This window comes from Hemibagrus wyckioides, linkage group LG01 (assembly GCF_019097595.1).
Source record: "Hemibagrus wyckioides isolate EC202008001 linkage group LG01, SWU_Hwy_1.0, whole genome shotgun sequence".
Lineage (NCBI taxonomy): Eukaryota > Metazoa > Chordata > Actinopteri > Siluriformes > Bagridae > Hemibagrus > Hemibagrus wyckioides.
Window position 1 is genome coordinate 7,010,529 of NC_080710.1, and position 21,084 is coordinate 7,031,612.

The 21,084-nt window shown below is 39.3% G+C and overlaps 1 protein-coding gene across 14 annotated transcripts in view; it reads left to right on the forward strand.

Moving 5' to 3' along the window:
* The window catches only part of si:ch211-285f17.1 (sickle tail protein homolog), a 78,194-nt gene extending 57,408 nt beyond the window's left edge, over nt 1–20,786 (forward strand). For 10 of the 14 annotated variants that reach the window (XM_058402809.1, XM_058402768.1, XM_058402760.1 and 7 more), the window contains 11 exons: nt 199–335; nt 4,145–4,292; nt 5,812–6,214; nt 6,896–7,118; nt 7,946–8,271; nt 11,953–12,105; nt 13,833–13,937; nt 15,054–15,128; nt 16,308–17,867; nt 18,943–19,080; nt 19,991–20,786. In XM_058402809.1, the coding sequence (XP_058258792.1) occupies nt 199–335; nt 4,145–4,292; nt 5,812–6,214; nt 6,896–7,118; nt 7,946–8,271; nt 11,953–12,105; nt 13,833–13,937; nt 15,054–15,128; nt 16,308–17,867; nt 18,943–19,080; nt 19,991–20,476 (3,754 nt within the window). In that variant the 3' untranslated portion in view covers nt 20,477–20,786. The remainder of the gene's footprint in view (nt 1–198; nt 336–4,144; nt 4,293–5,811; nt 6,215–6,895; nt 7,119–7,945; nt 8,272–11,952; nt 12,106–13,832; nt 13,938–15,053; nt 15,129–16,307; nt 17,868–18,942; nt 19,081–19,990) is intronic. The other 4 variants (XM_058402867.1, XM_058402789.1, XM_058402877.1 and 1 more) reach the window with 4 other exon arrangements.
* The last annotated feature ends 298 nt before the right edge of the window (nt 20,787–21,084 follow it).

The window sequence follows — 21,084 nt, forward strand, 5'->3', positions numbered from 1 at the left end:
CTGCCACTGTTTTGGCAGCAAAAAGGGTACCAACACAATATTAGGCAGGTGGTCATAATGTTATTCCTGATCAGTCTACGTTATTTAAAGTTTTGTTAATAAATGTAATTTTTTTGTTGTACAATATCTTGAGTTATAATAATGTAGGGTCTGACGTGTCTGTGCTGATGAACATAAAATCATTAAACATGTGTGCAGGGATCTGGAACAATACATAGAGTCTGTGAGAAAGGACTCGAGCTCGGCCACATCTGTGAGACCGATCACCCTGAAGGAAGTAGAGGAAGGAGCAGTGGGCCTGAGGAAGGTTGGAGAAAGTCTGGCATCACTCAAAGGTAACAGACTTCATTTCCGGGACAAGTATGATTCACTACTGTTATAAAGAAATCCCAGGTGTGCCATGTGAAATATGCTTCAGGGTTTTGTAAAAGAAAGACAGATGTAACGGGTAAAAAAAAATCAGACTACAAATGGTAAAATATGGTAGTTAAAATTACCAAAATGTGTTAATGTAGTACAACATACCAAACACCAGAAACTGATAACTGTCAGTTGCAGTTTTAGACAGAATGCATCACCCTGCCATATTTGCATGAATCTCACCTCTTGGCAAATTACTGCAGTGTTAAAATCTGCACACTGTTCAGCAACCAAATACATGTTAAAATAAAACTAAACATAAAATAAATAGAAAAGATGCAGAAACAAATGGCAGTTAGCTGGTGTGCAAACTTAAATCTTGCCTGCAAACTTAAATCTTTATCACTACTGCACTGTAACTGTTAACTTTCCAAGACTAACACCTCAGTCTTACATTCCAAATAGAAGAAATTTGGTGGTCAAATGTTGACAAGTGGATATCAACATACTGGGTTCAACACAAGTAAAAAGTGGGGAAACAAAGGATTGCTTTAGAACTACATCAGACATAACGTTCTGAGCAGTGACCGGTGAAGTGAGTAACACTGATTATCTCCTCATCATGGCACCTGTTAGTGGGTAGGATATATTAGGTAGCAAGTGAACATTTTGTCCTCAAAGTTGATGTGTTAGAAGCAGGAAAAATGAACAAGTGTAAGGATTTGAGCGAGTTTGACAAGGACCCAATTGTGATGGCTAAACCACTGGATCAGAGCATCTCCAAAACTGCAGCTCTTGTGGGGTGTTCCTGGTCTGCAGTGGTCAGTATCTATCAAAAGTGGTCCAAGGAACCGGTTACAGGGTCATGGGCAGCTAAGACTGGAGAGGTGGAGAGCAAAGGTTGGCCTGCGTGGTTCGATACAACAAACGTGCTACTGTTGCTCAAATTGCATGAAGAAGTTAATGCTGGTTCTAATAGAAAAGTGTCAGAATACACGGTGCATGATGCCACAGGGCTGTTTTCTCAGCAAAAGGGGGACCAACACAGTATTAGGCAGGTGGTCATAATGTTATGCCTTTTCGGTGTATATTGTAAATAGTGCATCATGTTTCACTACATGACCCTCCTGGAAGACATATAAGCGTAAGTCAGCATGTGATATATGCGTCAACATTTGGTATCCAGGAGTCTCATTTCTCAAAGCATGCATAGAAGAAGTTGTACATCTGTGACAGTATGTACAAGGACCCTGTCTTTTATCACACATGAATTATTACATTTAAATTATATTTAGTAGATGCCTTTATCTAGTATTTCAGAGTGCTTTGTAGTCTCCACCAAAAATCCATTCTTATGCTAGCTCACATCAGGGACCAAGAGTACCATCTGTATTCAAAAGCTTGATGTAATACAGTATGAAAAGAAATGACAAGTTTTTTAAAAAAAAAAAATAGATAAGCAAACTTCAAGTGCACAGTGTGGGAGTAGATTTTTAATGTTCATTTAAGACTAAGCAAAAAAAGTCAGGGGAAGTTAGGTTCACCACCTGGCTGCCAGGACCAAGAAGACCCAAGAAGAATGTCTTTCATGTACCCCAAGAGATCCAAAAGAGCTGTGAAGTTTAAAATAAGTCATGCAGCTGGACTCTTGAGAAGATACAGGGCTCAAATGGTGTGCAGAGGCAGATCTGCCTGGAGCAAGTTGCAGTAGTTCAGTCTTGAAATAACAAAAGGCTGAACAAACACCCAAGTGGCCTCTGTAGATAGAATTGGTGGGATCCTCCTGATGCTGGATGAAGGAACTTGCATTTTTGATCTGCATTGTATCTGCAATACATGACAACCCTGCTCACATAAAAAATACCACGTTTATAACATGATACTAATTGAAGACGGACTATTCAGTTTTAACCTGACCCAAGCACTGCTTGACTGAGCTAAATTAAAAGATTTCTACCACATCTTTGCGAAATCAAATTTGCTTTCATATGGGCTTCTGCTTTATAGAACCCCCACAAATCATGCACTGTGTAGGGACAGCATGTCTCTGCAGGGTTCTCCACAAAATTACACATTTTTAGAAATATAAATTTTTTTGTGTGCGTGTTTTATCAGTTTTAAATTATCCTTCTCCATTGTTATTCACATCATAAAATAATACAGGCACAATAATGAAATGCCACTCAAAGTATCTCATATTGGTGAATGAGTTCCAGTATTATAGTTATAGGTGTGTGCTTGTGTGTGTGCGTGTGTGTGTGCGCGCATATATCCATATAGAGTTTGAACACTGGACAGTATAGTGTTAAAGGTTTCTCACCTATATATGTGCAGCCTGGTGGCCAGTCCACATTGATTTCACATTCCATAAGTAAGAGCAGAGTGTGAAGGTTGAATTAGCCATGCAGTAGCACAGCTGTACATAAAATACTATAATTCACAAAATATAATTTGGGACAGTGATCAAAAGAGCACAAATTGTTGGTGCACATTTTGCTGGCACCACAGTATTCAGGGTAATATTGGAATACCACCAAAAAAAACCCCCATAAAACTACAGCTGTCCAACTCACTGCAGAATTAAATGCCCACCTCATCTCTCCTGTTTCCACCAAAACTGTTTGTCAGGAGCTCCACAGGGTCTGTATTCAAGGTCAGGCTGCTAAAACCTCTTGTCACTCTACCAATGCCATATGTCAGTTTCAGTGGTGCCAGCAGCGGAAATCCTTGGGCTGTGGACAATGGTGAAACTTGATGTCCACATTTACTGTCTTTCCCACATCTGGAAATGTTACAGTGTGGAAAAGCCACAAAGAAGCTTACAACCTGGACTGTTGCATGCCCTGAGTGAAGTGTGGGGTAGATCGGTGATGGTTTAGGCTCCCTGGACCCTCTATTTGTGGTAGGTTAGTGGTTAAGGTGTTGGACTACTGACGGGAAGAAGATGTGTTTGAATCCCAGGACCACCACGTTGCCACTGCTGGGCCCTTGAGCAAGGCCCTTAACCCTCAATTGCTCAGTTTCTTAAAATAAGATAAAATTTTATTATTTTATAAAAAGTTGCTCTGCATAAGAACATCTGCCAAATGCCAGAAATGTGTATGTAAATGTACTTGTGCTAGATGGTTGCATTACTGCCAGGGACTACTGAACCACTCTGGAGGACAATGTGCACACAGTGGATCAAACATTTTACCCTGAAGGTGGTACCATGCACCAAGACACACAGCAAGACTACTGACAGTGGTTTCATGAACATGAAAGTGAAGTTGAACATCTCCCATGGCCTGCACAGTCACCGGATCTGAATATTATTGAGCCACTTTTGGGTTTTTTTTTGAAGGGAGCGAGTTAGGAAACTTTTTCCTTAATTACATTGGTTGTGACTAAATGGTCCAATTAATTTTTTTGTTTTGCTAAAGGACAATGAAAAAGAAATTTCACTATTTGCCTTATTTTCCAGCTATATGATCTGCAAGCAATCATGAGTTAGAGCTGTATGTGTAAATTCTTAAAACTGGTGATATTTGGTGAGCATAGTGTTGAAAAATGTCAACATATTTTTGAGAATTATTGAGGATCACAATCATTTGAATATTTTGAAATAAACATTGTAAAGACCTGTATGAAAATCCTAGGATTGCAAAAGTATTTTTGTATATACTGCAAATTATCACAAATTTCCACAGGAGCTACATGATGCAAAGGTAATTATTTAGAGTTTGGGTCTCTCACTCTCTCTCTCTGTCTCTGTCTTTCTCTCTCTCTCGGGAAAATTAATCAGGAGAGTTCCCGGCACTGCAAGGGCGAATGAGGGCTGTGCTCCGAGTGGAGGTGGAGGCTGTGAAGTTTCTCAAAGAAGAGCCACACAAACTGGACAGCATGCTGAAACGAGTCAAATCACTTACTGAAACTCTTAGCACTTTGCGAAGGTACGTGTGTGTGTGTCTGTGTGTGTTTGTTGTGTGAAACTGTGAACAGATACACTATATGGCCAAAGATTTGTGGATGCCTGACCATCACACCCATATGGTGGATATAACACACCCCTGTTAAAATGGCAGGCTTTTGTGATAATGAAACCAAGATAAATGATGTCAGAACCTTACAGCTGATAAATTATAATAAAAGCCAATAAGAATCAACCTTTAGATTTTATCACAGCATTCAATCTTTTTGGTAAAAATTTGTCACATTTTGACTTAGTGCTATTTTGCCATTCATCTTTGCAAAAGCATTTTTACTCTGTAAGATTGGCATCAGTTTTTTATTTTCTGTTTTTCTCATAAAACTAAAGTACCTTCCTTTATAGATATAGTAGCCTCCAGTCTTCTTGGAAGGCTTTCATGTAGATTTTGGAATGTGTGTCTGGGAATTTGTGCTCATACAGCCACAAGAGCATTAGTGAGATCAGACGCTGATGTTGGCCAAGGAGACCTGGGGCACAGTTGGTATTTAATTTCATTCCAAAGGTGTTCAGTGGGGTTGACGTCAGGATTCTAGCAGGCCACTAAAGTTATTCCATTCCAACCTTGGAAAAAAAATGTCTTTACAGACATTTTGTTGACATGAGTATTGCCATGCTGGAACATGTTTGGGCCTCTTGGTTCCAGTAAAGGGGAATCTTGATGCTACTGCATATAAAGACATCCACATATCTGTGGCTAAATAGTGTATTTACTATGTTTTTCACCTCTTTGTCTTTGTTCAGTTTTGTTCATACTGGCTCAATGGTTTGATCAAGATGTGTCATGGTATAGACAGCTATAGGTCATAGGATCTTGATCAAACCCTTACGTAGCTTCTGTGTCATCTGATCTAATATCACATCAGTATATTTTAGATTATAAATAACTTCTTAACTGGATTTCAGTCACATGATCAGATTCTGTGGGGTCAGGCAGTGACCCAAGAAAAGTTGATAACTCTGTGAGATTAGTGATTTACAGAAGCTGATGTGAATGTTCATTTGGCCCAGCAGCATGACAAAGTGCATATATTATGACTAAGACACACTTTAAAAGAGTGAGACCTCCATTTTGAGTGTTCTGATTAACTCCTATTAAATCTAGAATGGACAAAACTGTTGTTCTCAGAGGGTCTTCTGGATTATCAAGGATTATAAGTCTGGATTATAAGTCTCCAACAATTAGTTCTGTGTATTAACAAAAACAGCTTGATTTTGAGATTGAATTGTTATATTGTGTTAATCTCAGTAACACTGACCATGGTTGTTGGTGCTAGGTGAGCTGGTTTGAGTATTTCAGAATTTCTTTCTAATCTCCATGTATTATCACACAAATCAGACTCTAGGGTTTATGGAGAATGCTGTAAAACCTAAACTTCAGTGAGTAAGTGTCTATTAAATCTGCTGCTAAGGAGTTACTTACAAGGTTCTTTGTTAAAATGACCCTTTACTGTTTTAAACCTGTATATGGTTGTACTCTGTAGGTGTGCCACAGTGGGTTTAATGAAATCTTCAGATTCGGTCATTACAACAGTGGTGGATGAGGCAGAGCCTCCTGCTGATCTACACAACACACTCACTTTGCTTGAGCCTCAGAAATCTTCTGTGAGTTCAGAGGTTGTTATCTCCCAGCCTCTGGTACCCCACTGTTCCCAGAGTAATATCCCACCCACTCCTGAGTTACCTACAAAGCAGACCAGCAACAAGAGGCATGTTGAGATATGCAGCTCAGCTCAGCCAGAACTCACACCAGCACTGGGCAGCAGCAGTGGAGCAGCTCTTAGCGTTGCCCATTTGAATGGATCTTCCAGCAATGGAGCTTCAAGCCTATTTATTGAGGAGATCATAAGTCACAGCAAGGGCAAAAATAGAGCCCCTTCCATTGAGGTGAGCTTAAGAGGAAATGTACATTAAGTAGCAGATACCACAAATTTTCTTCATTGCAAATATTCAGGTGAATATAGACAAATAGAAAAAGTGCAGTGCTTAGTGCTAAGTTTTTTTTTATTTTGCTATTAAGTTTTCTGTTCTCTTCTGTTTGGCAAAGTTTTAATATGTTTTTATTCAAAGACATCTTTTTTAGTATTTCCTGTTTTTTTCTGTTAATACACTCCCTACCCAGTCCAGCCTACTAAATCTTTAAGAGTATGTTGTACAAAGCTGTACATAAACAAACAGCTGGTGAATAGTTGTAAATTGTAGTTTAAAGGTTTACATAATACAGCAGTGGAAAAATTAATTAATATTTTATGAATGCATTTTAAAATGAAGTTGGAAGCTCTCTACTTTCTGGTAAACTTGACTAGTTTCTGTGGTGAAATGCCATATGGAGAGTTCTAGATTATTGTCAGTCCTCTAATAGTATACTTAATCTTTTTCACTTTAGACATAGTTAGGTCATTGAGCTGTGTGCATTGTTTTTGGTTTTTTGATTGTGTTCACCATAGTTTCACCCTGATGAACAGATGAACTTTCATATACATATACGAGCTCTCTTACTCTCTTTCTGTCTATTTTTATTATAATTTAATTATTATTGGTGTAATTCATGTATTTTTCTCTGTCTAGGCGGCTGAGAAAGAGTGGGAAGAAAAGCGACAGAGCATGTCTCATTATGATGGGGGGGAGTTTGAGAAGATGCTGCAGGAAGCAGAAGCCAACATGCTGAGGGGAATACCAAGCATGGAAGTTATAGGTGAGGGTTGCATTAGGTCAAGCCCTGCTGTAGTGCCTGCTTCTGCCAGAGAAGAGCGAGAGGAAAAACCCAAGCCTTCTGCACCTCCAACACAAGGTCGGTCAGATCCTCCACTTACTTCTCACTTGCACTTTGGTCTTCTTCTATTTTGTACTTAATATACTTTCACCCAATATACAATCCCCTTCGAGAGTGTTCAAGAGAGACCAGTTGTAATTTTTTATTTTTAATTAATTTTTTTTTTTTTTGCTATACACTGTAGGCATTTGGGTTTGAGATTAAAAGGTGAATATTGGATGATAGATCTAACTCTAATTTTTGTTTCATTTCCTGATATTTGCATATAGAGTGTATTCATTGTGCTGGTAGACAGTGACTCAAACACATTTCTGACACAACCAAAGATTTAATCAGGGGAAAAAACTGGGTGGTTTTAGACTGTTCAGGTCATTCAGGGGGTAGTTGATGTCAGTGGCTCATCCAATTGATAGTTATTGCAAACAAGTGGCATGCAATCAAATATGTATATATGTGTTATTTATTTCTGTTAATACTTTTGCTTGCTTAGTTTACTTGCAAGTGTTTGAGATCAATCTTCTTAAATTATTTTAAGTACATATATCTGATAGTATCTTTAGATTAGACAGTATTTCTTTTTAAATACAGATTTTTATAATTAATAATACCATCTATCCAGCACTCAGTTGTGCTCAAAAACACATTCTACACATTTTGCTCATTCAGACCAACGAACAGATTTGTCCTCCTATTTAGTTAAATGTTAGCAAAGAGTGTTTTATTGTTCAGACAGTGTTTGCACTGGTGCAAAAATTTTACTTGAAAAAAATTTAAAGGGGATTCGTCCGTAGTCAGTAAGTGCCCGTGTGCCATACTACATTATGTTTGTATTGTCTGTGTTGCAGAAGACAAGCTGCCCGATATGCCCAGCTCTGAGATGCCCACTAAAACTGGACCGGATAAAGCTTTAAAACCTCAATTTGAAAAGGCTGCTAAAGCAGCAGCAGTGTTAGGTAAACCTGTGAAACCAAACCTGTCAATCAAAACAAGCTTGGAGAGACCACCAAAGTCTCAGGATAAAGCCACTAAAACAATTCAGAGCTCAGAGAAGACCAACAAATCTCCCCCTCCACCTCCCCCACGCAGGAACTACATCAACAGCACAGGGGTCATCAGCACCCGCTCAGGAGAGGTCGTATACTCCTGCAAGAAGGAGTCTGGATCTACACAGGTTTTGTTTGTTTTTGTGTATGTGGGTATTCTGGCTTTTAATTGGGTGACAGTGTTTGTGAACTGGGAATGCATCATACATGGTAGTCACTTGTATCTGCCTTCATTCTTGCACATAACCTAGTGCACACAGGAGCCAAGGAGCAGAAAATTAAAAAAACTAAAGTAGATCAATACATCTTACTTCCAAAATAGCTGATGGATTTTTATTATGTCTGAGCAGACAGGAAGCAGTTTGGGATTTTTCAGATTTTTTTATGGCAAAGAATTAGTCTAAGATGGGCATGGGTATTACTTATTAAATGAGAATATAGTATAACAAGTCTCTTGCATTCCAATGGAACAACCTGAATAAGTTAGAGGAAGGCAGATTAAAGGGTTTGCACAACATAGGATACCGACCTGAACACCTTATAATTATTCAGTTTTTATACTGTCAAATTAAACCATATTACAACTAGGATTATTCATGAAGCAATACACTGAGCAGCCATAAAAGCCAATGAAAACAATGAAAGATGAAGTGAATAATGTTTGATTATCTTATCACAGTGGCACATTTAAAGAGGTGGGATATATTAGGCAGCAAGTGAACAATCAGTTTTCAAAATTACTGCGTTGTAAGCATGAAAAATGGACAAGTGTGGATCTTAGTGACTTGATGAGCGCCGAATTGTAACAGCTAGATGACTGGGTCAGGGCATCTCCATCTTTTTGGGTATTCCCAGGAGGCAGTGATTAGTAACAAAAGTGATCCATGGAAGTACAAACATAGGCTCCCAAGGCTCATTACTGTGAGTGGGGAGTAAAGGTTATCCCGTCTGGTGTGATACAGAGGATACTGAAGCACAAATTGCTGAAAAAGTTGCTCATTAACCTTTAAAAGTTAAAAGTGCTAACAGTCACTGCTTTCTGTGTATGGAGCTGCGTAGCTGAAGTCCCATTCTGAACCCAGTACACCAGAGAAAACACCTGCAGTGGGCATGTGAGCATAGGAACATATTGATGTGACTTAAGTTACCAACTCAAACTACAGTCCTGAATGTTCTAAATGTTTTATCTTAACTGTGCAGGCAATTGCTTTAAGACTACATGGGAAGGGCAAACTCTAAAATATTATTAATATGCAACAATGAAATTTTTAGCAATGTGTCTATTTTATTTCACTCTTAACATTTATTTGCATAAATGCTTTTTTGTCCTGTCTGGATGCATGGCTTCTCCATATGATGATTAACATCTCTCATAGGGGATGAACCTTATGGTTATGAACTTTACTGATATATCAAACAAAAATATCAGTGCCATTCAGACTAGAAGAGTGTTTGGAGCTGGAGGAGCTGCAGCAGTTTTACTAGTATCGTTGAATTCTTGGGTGTTAAATAGCTAGCTGTTAGTAAATTCTTCAGTGGAACTTTGTTGGCTTAGCTAGCAACTTAGCTGCTTTTTGTTGCAACATGGCAGACACTGCTAATTCTGTCCACCTGAATTTGGAAAAGTCTTTTGATGCTCTTGTGATAATTAAACACAAGAAAAAGAAGTTGTCAGGTCTGACTGGTAGTTCTGTGACCAACTGCACACCGCTGCACACTGCTGACATGATTTACAGCTTTCCTTCCCCTATTAAAAAAACACTAGCCACAAAATGCTTGTGAGCTTTTCACACTTTGCTAGCAGGGCATCCTGTGCTATTATATGACTTTTCAAGACATAAAGAAAAGCAAATGTATCAACCGTAATAGTTACCTTTTCTCTATATTTGGACTGAAAGTCTTTCTCAAAAAATGTTTAAATGGCAATAAGCACCTTATAAGTTCATAGTTTCTTTAGCAGATGAGTATAAAAAAATCCATCACACTATGTTATGGTTGCAAATCTCAGCACCACAGTTTCAGATCAGATCTCTCTTGGTAACAAGCTGTGAATAAACTGGAAGTTACCAAAACAACCATTAAACATATTATACACATCTGTCACCATCAACAAGCACCCATACATAGCTTTTGAGCAGTGTGCTTCATTCCAGACTGAAAACTGGACATATCACAATAAAACACAAGATAAGTCTGAAAAAGAAAGAGGATGATTGAAAAAAAATCTGATCTTCATCATTTTGATAGCCCAAGACCTCTGCCAGCTTTGTCCCCCTCTCTCTCTGGTTTACTGCCTTCTCTTTATCTCACACACAGGTAAGAATCAGCTGCTCACTGTCTGCAGCTGACACTTGACCATGCCCCGCTGCCGATATACCCCCATCACCACACTCAGATCTGAGCAGAGAGTAAAGAGGTGTCCCAGTAGGTAGTACAGGAGGGTGAGGACCACCCACTTGATGGCCAAGACTCTTTCTCCACTATGCTGTATTTGCTCTCACTCACAGAGAGCTTTTAGCTGATGTACAGCACCTCCACCATCAGGGATAACACCCTGGCTATCTGTCTGAAGCATTAGCCTTCAAAATGAAAGAGAGAGTCCAGGAGAATGCAACTGACCCACATAAAATCACTTTACCTGATAAAAATCATTCTCACATGCCTCTGTCCACTAGACCAGATCAGGTACTCCCTATTTGATAAGGCCAGTCTACATTTTTCTTATGCTTTGGCAAAACAATTAGGGAAGTGGTATGCAACCAGATAACTTTGGAAATAAAGAGCATTTCCCATAGCTGAGCACCCATCTCACATTCAGGACTGCTGCTCTTGAGCCTGATACAAATTCTCCTCTCTGGCGACTCAAGGTGTGGAGTTTTGCTTTTAGATCTAGAATGTACTGGTTTACATTTTTGATGTTAGATTGCTCCTCTCAATGATTCCTCAGGACATCTTACACTTTGTAGGGTTTTGTTCATACAATAGTTTGAATGATGAGAACCCCATGGAGGCTTGCATGATACTCCTGAAAATATGATTGTTCACAACAAAGCTTAGAATTGGGAAAAGTGCCACATACCCATGGGTGAACACTTGTGCCAACTGGTTACATTTTTCCAACTAGCACATTTCAGTGCACTTTCAACACTCAAACCATTCTAGTATTTCAGGGCATTCACCTCATCAGTACTTACCAAGCTTATGCACTGGCATGTTTGGGGTGTGTGTATACACGCAGCCTCTTAGCTTGCTCTTGGATTCACTCTTTTTTTTTTTGTCTGAAAGGAAGCACACACAAGTAAACTGACCATGATCACACACAGGTGAGATTTATCGTTACGGTTGCTTTCCAGTTCAAGAAGCTTCCTCTTCATTTGCAGCTGATGCTTGACCATGCCTCCTCTACAACAGGGTATTTCAGAAAAAAAGCATGTTTAATAAATTATAACTTAAAACGTGTCAGACTTGGTGGATCATCTGACTTGAGTGTCGGTAGCTGGTATGTGCATGTGTACCTGGCAGGTATATTTACTAATAAGATTACTTGAGAATACTTGAAATATACTAATAGACAATAATCCCTGGTTTGTGTGCTTGTTTTTGGCAGTAGCTAAACTATGTTACATGGTTTACAGTTTCATTATTTTACAACCATTTTCTCATGCTTGAATAGGACTAATTGTGTGTTAGGGAGGGGCCATTGTGTTAAATTATGGTGGGTTTTTTTAGGATGTTTTTGGCTAGGTCTTGCAGACTAACATTTAATTCTGACAAGATGGTTGCTTAAAGAATAATATTTCACTCCACAGGAAGGTGAATTTGAGTCTCCAAATCCAGCACCTCAGCACAAACCAAAAAGCTCTCCAGACGTAAAGCCCAAGCTGTGCACTTCTCTTCCTGTCACACCTTCTGCCATTCTAGAAGAGGAAGATGATGGGGACAAGATTGTGGCAGAACTGCAGGTGTGTGTGTGTGCGTGCATGTGCGTGTGTGAGCGTGCATGTGTGTACGTGTGTGTGCACGCATGCATATACATGCAATCTACCAGATTGCTTGGCTGTCTGTCATGCATAGCCTTCTTCAAATCTATCTAAAGTTTTCTATTATATTCAAGTCTGGAGACTGGGAAGGCCATGGCAAAACATTCACCTTATTCTTTTTAAACCATTCCCGAGCTGACTTTGCTTTGTGTTTTGGATCATTGGATCTTGTTGAAGGATCCACTGCCTCTTCATTTTTAGCTTTTTCACTGATGGTGGAAGGCTTTGCTTTAAAATCTTTTGATATTGGGCTACATTCATTTTCCCTTCCACTTTATGCAGAGCTCCAGTGCCTGATGCAGATATACAACCCCAAAACATCAGCGAGCCTCCACCGTGTTTGACTGTGGGAATGGTATTCTTTTTCACGCCACACATACCTGTGCAAATGATGACCAAATAATTTGACTTTGGTCTCATCAGACCACATAATTTTATTCCAAAACTCATTTGGTTTGTTCACATGCTCTTTAGCATACTCTAAGCATGCTGCCTTGTGTCTAGAAGAAAGCAATGGCTTCCTGCCTGCTTTTCTCCCAAACATTCCAGACTTGTGCAGACTGCGCTTGACGGTGGAGATGTGGACTTTTATTCCACTTGCTTCTAAGAACTTTTTCAGGCCCCCTGTTATTTGTTTTGGATTCTTACGTAGCTCTCGCACAAGTTGCCTAGCAGCTCTTTGTTATTTTTCTTGATCTTCCGCTCCTTAGTAGAGTCTTAGTGTGTCCAAATTTCTTCCATTTCTGGATTATGGTCTTCACAGTTGGCACTGGTATCCCTAAATGCTTTGAAATTTTTTTATAACCCTCTCCAGCTTTATGAAAGTTTACCAATTTAATTTTTAGGTCTTCTGACAGCTGTTTCCCTGATCCCATTGTTGTTTGAGACTGCTCCTGGAGATCTACCCACTTGCAAATATAAAATTCATGCCTAATTTAACCCGGTGCCACTCATCAAGTATTAAGTGTTGTTGATGTTTTCTAAAGGATCAGGCACCCAATTAACATATTAAAGTTAAATACCTAGAGGGTTTATCAAAGGGGATATAAACTTTTGAGCTTGCTATTAAAGATAAATTTGGACTTGGACTCTGGACTTTGGACTTTTAACATTGAGGCCATACATACATAATAGTCATAAATGATTATGGAAGGTTATTTTGAAGATGAACTGTGCAACAGAGGCAGATGTTTTGATTATTCACTTAAGGTGTAAGGGGGATGCAAACTTTTGCACTCAACTGTATATACACACATACACAGAGTCACTCTTGAGCATCTTGAAATTAATTGGGGCCACTTACCACTGAAATGTGTGTTTTATTTGTTTTGTGGCAAAAAACACAGTCAGGTCGACTTCAGTTGAAGTAAAATAGATCTCTGAAGATAGCAAGCAGTGGTTCCAGAAGTTTTCATTGCCTCATTTAAGAGCTTAAACTGGTCTGGATGCAGACAAGATGTAAATCTCATTCAAAATGGTGGCATTGCTTGTGTGCATGAAGGACACAACTGTTTTCCACAGAAAGTTGGTTTGTGCACAATAATGAGTTGGTAGGACTGGTGTTTGTCATGGTGGCAGACCATATACTATAGGTTACTACAGTATAGGAACAGGGCCCTAACATCCTGCATATATTCTCCCCCTCTCAGGCTTTCCAGAAGTGTTTGGTTAAGGACATAGAGCCTAAAGGTATGGTAGAGCCACAGGTCAAAGAGCTAAGATCTGGGGCCTTACTGCCTCTCAAAGATAAGAAGGTAATGGGCATGCCATCTTTTAGCTCTCCCACTAGCTGCTTCTTCCTATCTGTTACTTGTCCCTGATGGCTGCCTTTAAAATTTCCTATTGCCGTTTTCCTTATACATACTGTATTGTACACGCTTATGATGGATATCTTTACCAAAACCAGACTTTCTGTTCAAAGACTGATTTTAACTTATTTAATTCAAAATGAAAATGTGAATTATACTTTTAGCATATAATCAAATTAGACCTTTTCTCATCTCTTGCATCTCTTTTACTTGCATGTTTTTATTACTTTTTTGAAACTAGATTGGCTTTGTGTATAAAACCATTCAAGAAAACAAAAACTTTCTCTTTCTTTTAGACTTTTAGATATACACATCTCAAAACATAAATACATGTTTATATACTCAAAACTGGAACATTTGGAAGTGATCAGTTTGACCATGTTTATGGCCTTTTTTGTTATTGTTATTTTACCCATAAAATATTAATTAATCATAATTTTCATAGACAATTTGACTGATTTAATATTATCGGAACATCAGTACTGTGTAAGTAGAAAAATTAAATTTAGGGCAAATTGCAATTGCTGGAGAGTTGCTTCTACTGTAAGTTGCTCTGATCTTCTCACCTGGAGCATGACCTACTGTACACCTTCTTATTTAATCTTCTGAGTTTATTGCCTTTTTCTCTGCATTTCTGCTCGTTTACTAAATATATATTACTGCATTTTCAGATACGATGATAAAGTTTAAAAGGGTGTAATATTTTGAAAGTTTAAGGCTTTTAAAGTTTAAGGATTTTGAGATTGCACACTTATTTTACAGTAACCACTATGAATTATCCAGTAACTGTGTCAAAATAAATATGAAAGGTACCTGGTTACGAGATGGAGAAATATAGCTCTGGAAATGTTGTGTCCTTTTCCCTTAACACAAGCATTCACAAAAGATCAGAGAGAAATGTTTAAGTTACCAGATATATTATATTAATGGTAACAGTAATTTATTTGTTCAGAATGATGTAAGATGTCATTTAAAAAACAAAAATGCTAGATATCACCAGGTAGTTTATTTTTAGTGAATGGGTTTTTTGACATAATGTTATTCCTCATAAACCTCTAACAGAATACAGAAATCCAGGATAACAAAGATCTTGTCATGGATGAAAATGGCAACAACACAGTACGTCAAAATACAGGGGTAAGCATCTACAAGTCTTGATTTGTCATGTTTACTTTTGTCCTTCATTCAATGTCAACAGGCAGAAGATTATAATCACATACTTTAACAGTGTTATATATACACCGATCAGCCATAACATTATGAGCACAGGTGAAGTGAATAACACTGATTATCTCACTGATTATGATTATCTATCATGGCACCTGTTAGTGGGTGGGATATATTATGCAGCAAGTCAACATTTTGTCCTCAAAGTTGATGTGTTAGAAGCAGGAAAAATGGGCAAGCGTAAGGATTTAAGCGAGTTTGATGAAGGGCCAAATTGTGATGGCTAGACCACTGGATCAGAGCATCTCCAAAACTGCAGCTCTTGTGGGGTGTTCCCGGTCTGCAGTGGTCAGTGTCTATCAAAAGTGATGTGACGAATCACGTTTTCTTTTACATCATGTGGATGGCCTGGTGCTTGTGTGTCGCTTACCTGGGGAACACATGGCACCAAGATGCACTGTGGATAGAAGGAATGCCGGAGGCAGTGTCATGCTTTGGGCAATGTTCTGCTGGGAAACCTTGGGTCCTGCCATCCATGTGGGTGTTACTTTGACACGTACCATCTACCTAAGCATTGTTGCAGTCCATGTACACCCTTTCATGGAAACAGTGTTCCCTGATGGCTGTGGCTTCTTTCAACAGGATAATGCACTGTGCTACAAAACAAAAATGGATCAGGAATGGTTTGATGAGTGCAACAACGAGTTTGAGGTGTTGACTTGGTCTCCAAATTCCCCAGATCTCAATCCAGCATCGAGCATCTGTGGGATGTGCTGGACAAACAAGTCCGATCCATGGAAGCCTCACCTCACATCTTACAGGACTTGAAGGATCTGCTGTTAACAACTTGGTGCCAGATACCACAGCACACTGGGCTGTTTTGGCAGCAAAAGGGGGACCAACACAATATTAGGCAGGCGGTCATAATGTTATGGCTGATCAGTGTACACTATGTATATTATAGTATATACACTATGATAGTATGTCACTATCATAGGTCTACTTACAACTCTTTGCCTGTGTAAATTCAGTGGCAGTCATTTTACTCATTATTATAACTAAACTATTATTTAAAAAATGCTTACATGAGTATGAAGCTCCCTGTTAATACTTTCATTCTTTCCTTCTGTGACCTTTAAACCCTTAAAGGTCATCTATTATGTCACAGCACAGATCACCAAGGAGCCTCCTGAGGAGTCATCTGACCAAAGAGTTGCATCTCTGTCATCCCCATCACAGGTGTCACATGTCACTACTTATGAGAAATCCAAAAACAAGCAGCTGGTATCCTCAGATGGCCTATCTGGTATCCCAGGCCATGGCCAAGACAACATTTGGAGCCTTCCTAGTGATCTACCATATAAACCACTGACTTGTTCAAGCCCAATCAAGGCAAAGGAACAGGGCCCAGGTAGCCCTACACAGGGGAAAGTCCATATAGTCAAGGTTCCGCAGGTGCAGCTTAGCATAGAGGAGACAGTGGAGTCTCCAGCAGCAATTTGTACACCAGTCTCACTGGGTGGCCCTAACCTCATTCACTCTAAAGTACCTGCACATCATGGTGAGTTGAGTTCAGCAAATCAGCAGGAGGTGTTTAGTTTGCCCAAGACTAGGGAGGGCAAGTATGAAGAAGTTGAAAGTGAAATGTTCCTCAATCCTGACTCACCAGAAGAAGAACCTCCCCCTCCTCCTCCACCTGATAATATTGCCTTCATGATCACCAACACCAAAGTGCAGGCTTTGTCCACTGGCGAGTACCAGGAGCTTGTAAATGCTAAAAAAGGAAATGTGCAAACTGTGACTGTAGGCAGCAAACCACAGAATAAACATGGGAGTGATATTGCTGAAAAAAGTGAATTCAGTAAAAAGCCAGTCATCATCATTTTTGATGAACCAATGGATATACGCTCAGCCTACAAACGCCTTTCCACCATTTTTGAGTGTGAAGAGGAGCTAGAAAGAATGTTGGCTGAAGAAAGGATAGAGGAAGAAAGTGAGGAAACAGAGGATGAGGATAAAAGAAATGGGGGAGTACAAGTAGCACAAGATAGGGTTAAGAGGAATTGTGAAAAAACACAAAAAGGGGCAAACCCTGTTTCTTCATCACAGATATCTGATGGGGGGACTGTGACACTGGCTACTAGTGATGCCAAACAGGATGCTAAGAAGAAGTTCAAGTTTAAATTCCCTAAAAAGCAGTTGGCAGCTCTAACACAGGCCATCCGCACTGGTACTAAGACAGGCAAGAAGACTTTACAAGTGGTGGTGTATGAAGATGAGGAGGAAACAGATGGTACGATTAAACAACACAAAGAGACAAAGAGATTTGAAATTTCTTGCTCTAAGCAGGATAACACAAAATCAGATTCTGTTGCCCAAGAATCACATGGAAGGACAGAAGAGATCCGAAAGAGCACTTACAAGACACTTGATAGCCTTGAACAGACTATCAAACAGCTTGAAACCACAATCATTGAAATGGGACCAATGTCTTCTAATGATCTGCTGCCCAATGAATGCTCTAAACTCCATAGCAGCCAGGGAGCAGAGGCTTTAGACAAAGTAGCTCCTCAGAAAACTTTGGCCACCAAAACTTCCAACTCCAGCAAGCGCCCTAGTCTTCGGAAGAAGCCCAAACCACATGTTCTTCCTCGGCCTGCTGTGACCACTACAACAGGAGTGTCTGTCACCAGAGCTCCTCCTCAGCAGGTCTCTCTCTAGCTCTGACCGCCTTGGTAGTGAAGACTATGGGTTTCTTCATCTCCTATTCCTCACAGTAATCGCAATCTAACCATTGGCTTTCACAGATCCCTAACTTCCTCTTCTTTTTCAGAGTTCATGACTATGGGATCTATACTTTTTAACCCTATATGTAAATATAATGTCTTTATATGTCTAATATGGTGTTTTTTGGGTGACTTTATAAGATCCTATACCCCTCACTTTATATATTCACTGATGAGTTTCTAACTGGGTTCAAACAGCCAAAGAGATTACTCACAGACTAAGAAGCACACTATATCACTTTGTCTTTTTCCCTCATTCTTTTAAATGGGTCCTAAGGTTCACAAGCAACATTTTTCTGTTGGTGTAGAGGTTTGCATGCATCATTTCCTCTCCTGGGGCCATATTCATAAATCCTAAGGCTAGAAGTAGTTACTTGCAGTTAGCACTTTCCCCCAAGTGCGTTTAGCTTCCCTGTGATGTAGCATGAGCAGTAACTTAAAATAAGATGTTTGGCTTCATGTAAAACATGCAGGAAGCAGAAGCTAGCCTTCAACCTTCCTGGTTGGTAGCTGCTGTGTGATAGGTGAGCGCTAGATAGTAAGTGGGAATTGAGAAAGGGTCAAATTGAGAAAATGGGCTAAGAAAAAATGGGTGTGTTAATCCTAATAGTCATTCAACTTCATTAACCACTTTTTCCTGGTCAGGGTGTGTGTGTGTGTGTGTGTGTGGTGCCTTATGATGGGTGTATTCCCTCATGCATGGTGTTCTTTGGATAGACTGCAGATCCACTGCATCTGTGATCAGGATAAAGCAGTTACTGAAGATGAATGAATGAGTAACTCTTAATTAGACTCTTTTAGATGCACTTAGAAGAAGTCTTAGTGGTTTGATTCTTTGTGAACATGGCCCCTGATGTATATCCATTTAAATGTTATGGAATATCAAAGAGATTTTGTGCAGACATTGTTTCTCTTCTACAAACCCTCCAATACACCACATTTTGAGTTTCTTTAATTTTATCTTTTTTTCTCCTGTTTGGTTTGAATCCCTCTTGCAGAATGTCAACGTGGCCTCTCCTACTAGTCGGATGCCAGTGCCCATGTCTGCCAAAACCAGGCAGCAACCAGGCACCTCAGACAGAGAGAGGGCAACAAAACAGCTAAAGCTGCAAGATTCACAGAGGCAGTTTCGCCAGGTAGCCTTATCCTAGGACCATTGGTCCACCTAGCCAGTGATCAAAACCAATATCTAAAATAGGCATTAGAGTAATAAAGAAAGTCTGAAACTGGGACATGTACGTTGTGTGATCAGCTCAGTGCTGACAGTCATGTTGGATGAGATGTTCATGACTGCTTTCGTTGGCTGTGGCTGAAGGCATGATGCATGTGTTATAACATTAATGGAATGCTTTTGCTTATTTTGCTTGCGGTTGTGATGCTATTTGGGTGACAAGAAAAAAAACCCTTACTATTAACTAGAGTAAAATTTTTTACTCTATTAACTCTCACCCTATACTGTGCTTTGCGTAAATGCTGCTTGAACTATTACCTTAAACTGTATCACATTGTACATTTCACTTTTGCACCCAACACTACAAATATAATTGTTTCCCATAACACTAATTTCTGTGCTAGTCAAGGTGCTCCTCCACTAAACCCAGACACTTTCCCCTGTTCACCACTCACGGGATGAGTCCACATTCCCAATTCCAGGATCAACCCCCTACTAAACCTCCATCCTTTCTGGAAACCTTCCCACTCTTCTTGGAGCCTCCTCTGGTCTTGTATAACTGGTTGGTTTCCATCACACTTTGGATTCCTGAGTTTAAAATATGAATGATCTTAAAACAGGAATGTTCTTACTTTCCCCTAATTTTCACACTTAGCCTTTACTTACAGCCCTGAACAAAAGGATGATAATGTACTTACCTTTGAGAGAGTGTGTGTGTGTGTGACTTTCAGTTGATTGTTTGTATTTTTCTGTCTCTAATAATGTGTGAAATTAACTGTTAACTCCTGTGAGAGTAATTTAAATGTTTTTGAACATCTTCATCACAATTAAACTTAGGGATGAAAATCCATGTTTTCTGACATCTTTGTTTACAGGCTAATGGAATTGCTAAAAGATCTGGAGGAGATCCAAAATCCACTTCCCCTACAATATCTGCCTCTAAAATCCCTGCTTTTTCCACTAGTACAGGAAAAGCTGCTTCTCAGTCTGATGCTACTAACTCCATTAACCACTCTGCTGTTCTCACTTCATCCTCCTCCTCTTCTAAGTCTTCCATCCCCAACCCTCGCTCAATCCCAAACTCTTCCTCACAGATTCCCTCCTTTTCTAATGGTTCTCTTAAGCTTGCACAGTCCACTCACAACACTAAAAGCTTGTCCTTATCCACACAGACCCAAAATGGAAGATATTCCTCCTCTTCCTCTTCCCACTCTGCTCTGTCCCCTACCATGTTGTCACAGGTTTCAAAGAGTATCCGAACTATTCACACGCCCAGCTTCATCAGTTACAGTCGGCCACACAATGGGAGTGCTGGGAAATCAGCTATTCCCACAGCAACAAGCACCAAGGACACGTCATAGAATGCTCAACTGCTCTGCCATCATTTCTGCTTCTGTCCTAATGAGGTAGTGCTGCTCCTAATTTGCTCAAATACAGTATACCCTTTTTCTTGTTTTATTCTGATTATTTTGCAGTTACATTACATCCAGTTCTGTATACTTTCAGTGTGTTAATTTTTTCCACTTAGACCTGTTGCTCTTGCTTATTCATACATTACATTTTTTTTGGATCCTCACTCCATTTTAAGTGTTTTAAGTCATGGTACCAGAATACTTATATACTCAAAAGTATTCCTAAATAAATACAAGATAGAACTGGATGCTCATATTATATATATATTGACCTGTTGGTCTTTTTAGTTTGACAGATGGATGCAGCAATAATGGTAATTTGTTTGGTTTATGCTACTAGTAGTGTACCTGTTTTGTTTTTGTTTTGTTTTTTTGGTGTTTTCAGATTACTGCCAGTGTATTTAAGATGTTATGTCAATAGTGATTATTCCTGTTTGCCAAAGTTGTTTCATTTTCTATCCTTGTTATTCAGAATGAATGAATATACTCCAACAGAACCTACCTATATAATATTCTCTATCTTTGCCATAAGAATGTGGCTTTTAAGTTAATAAATG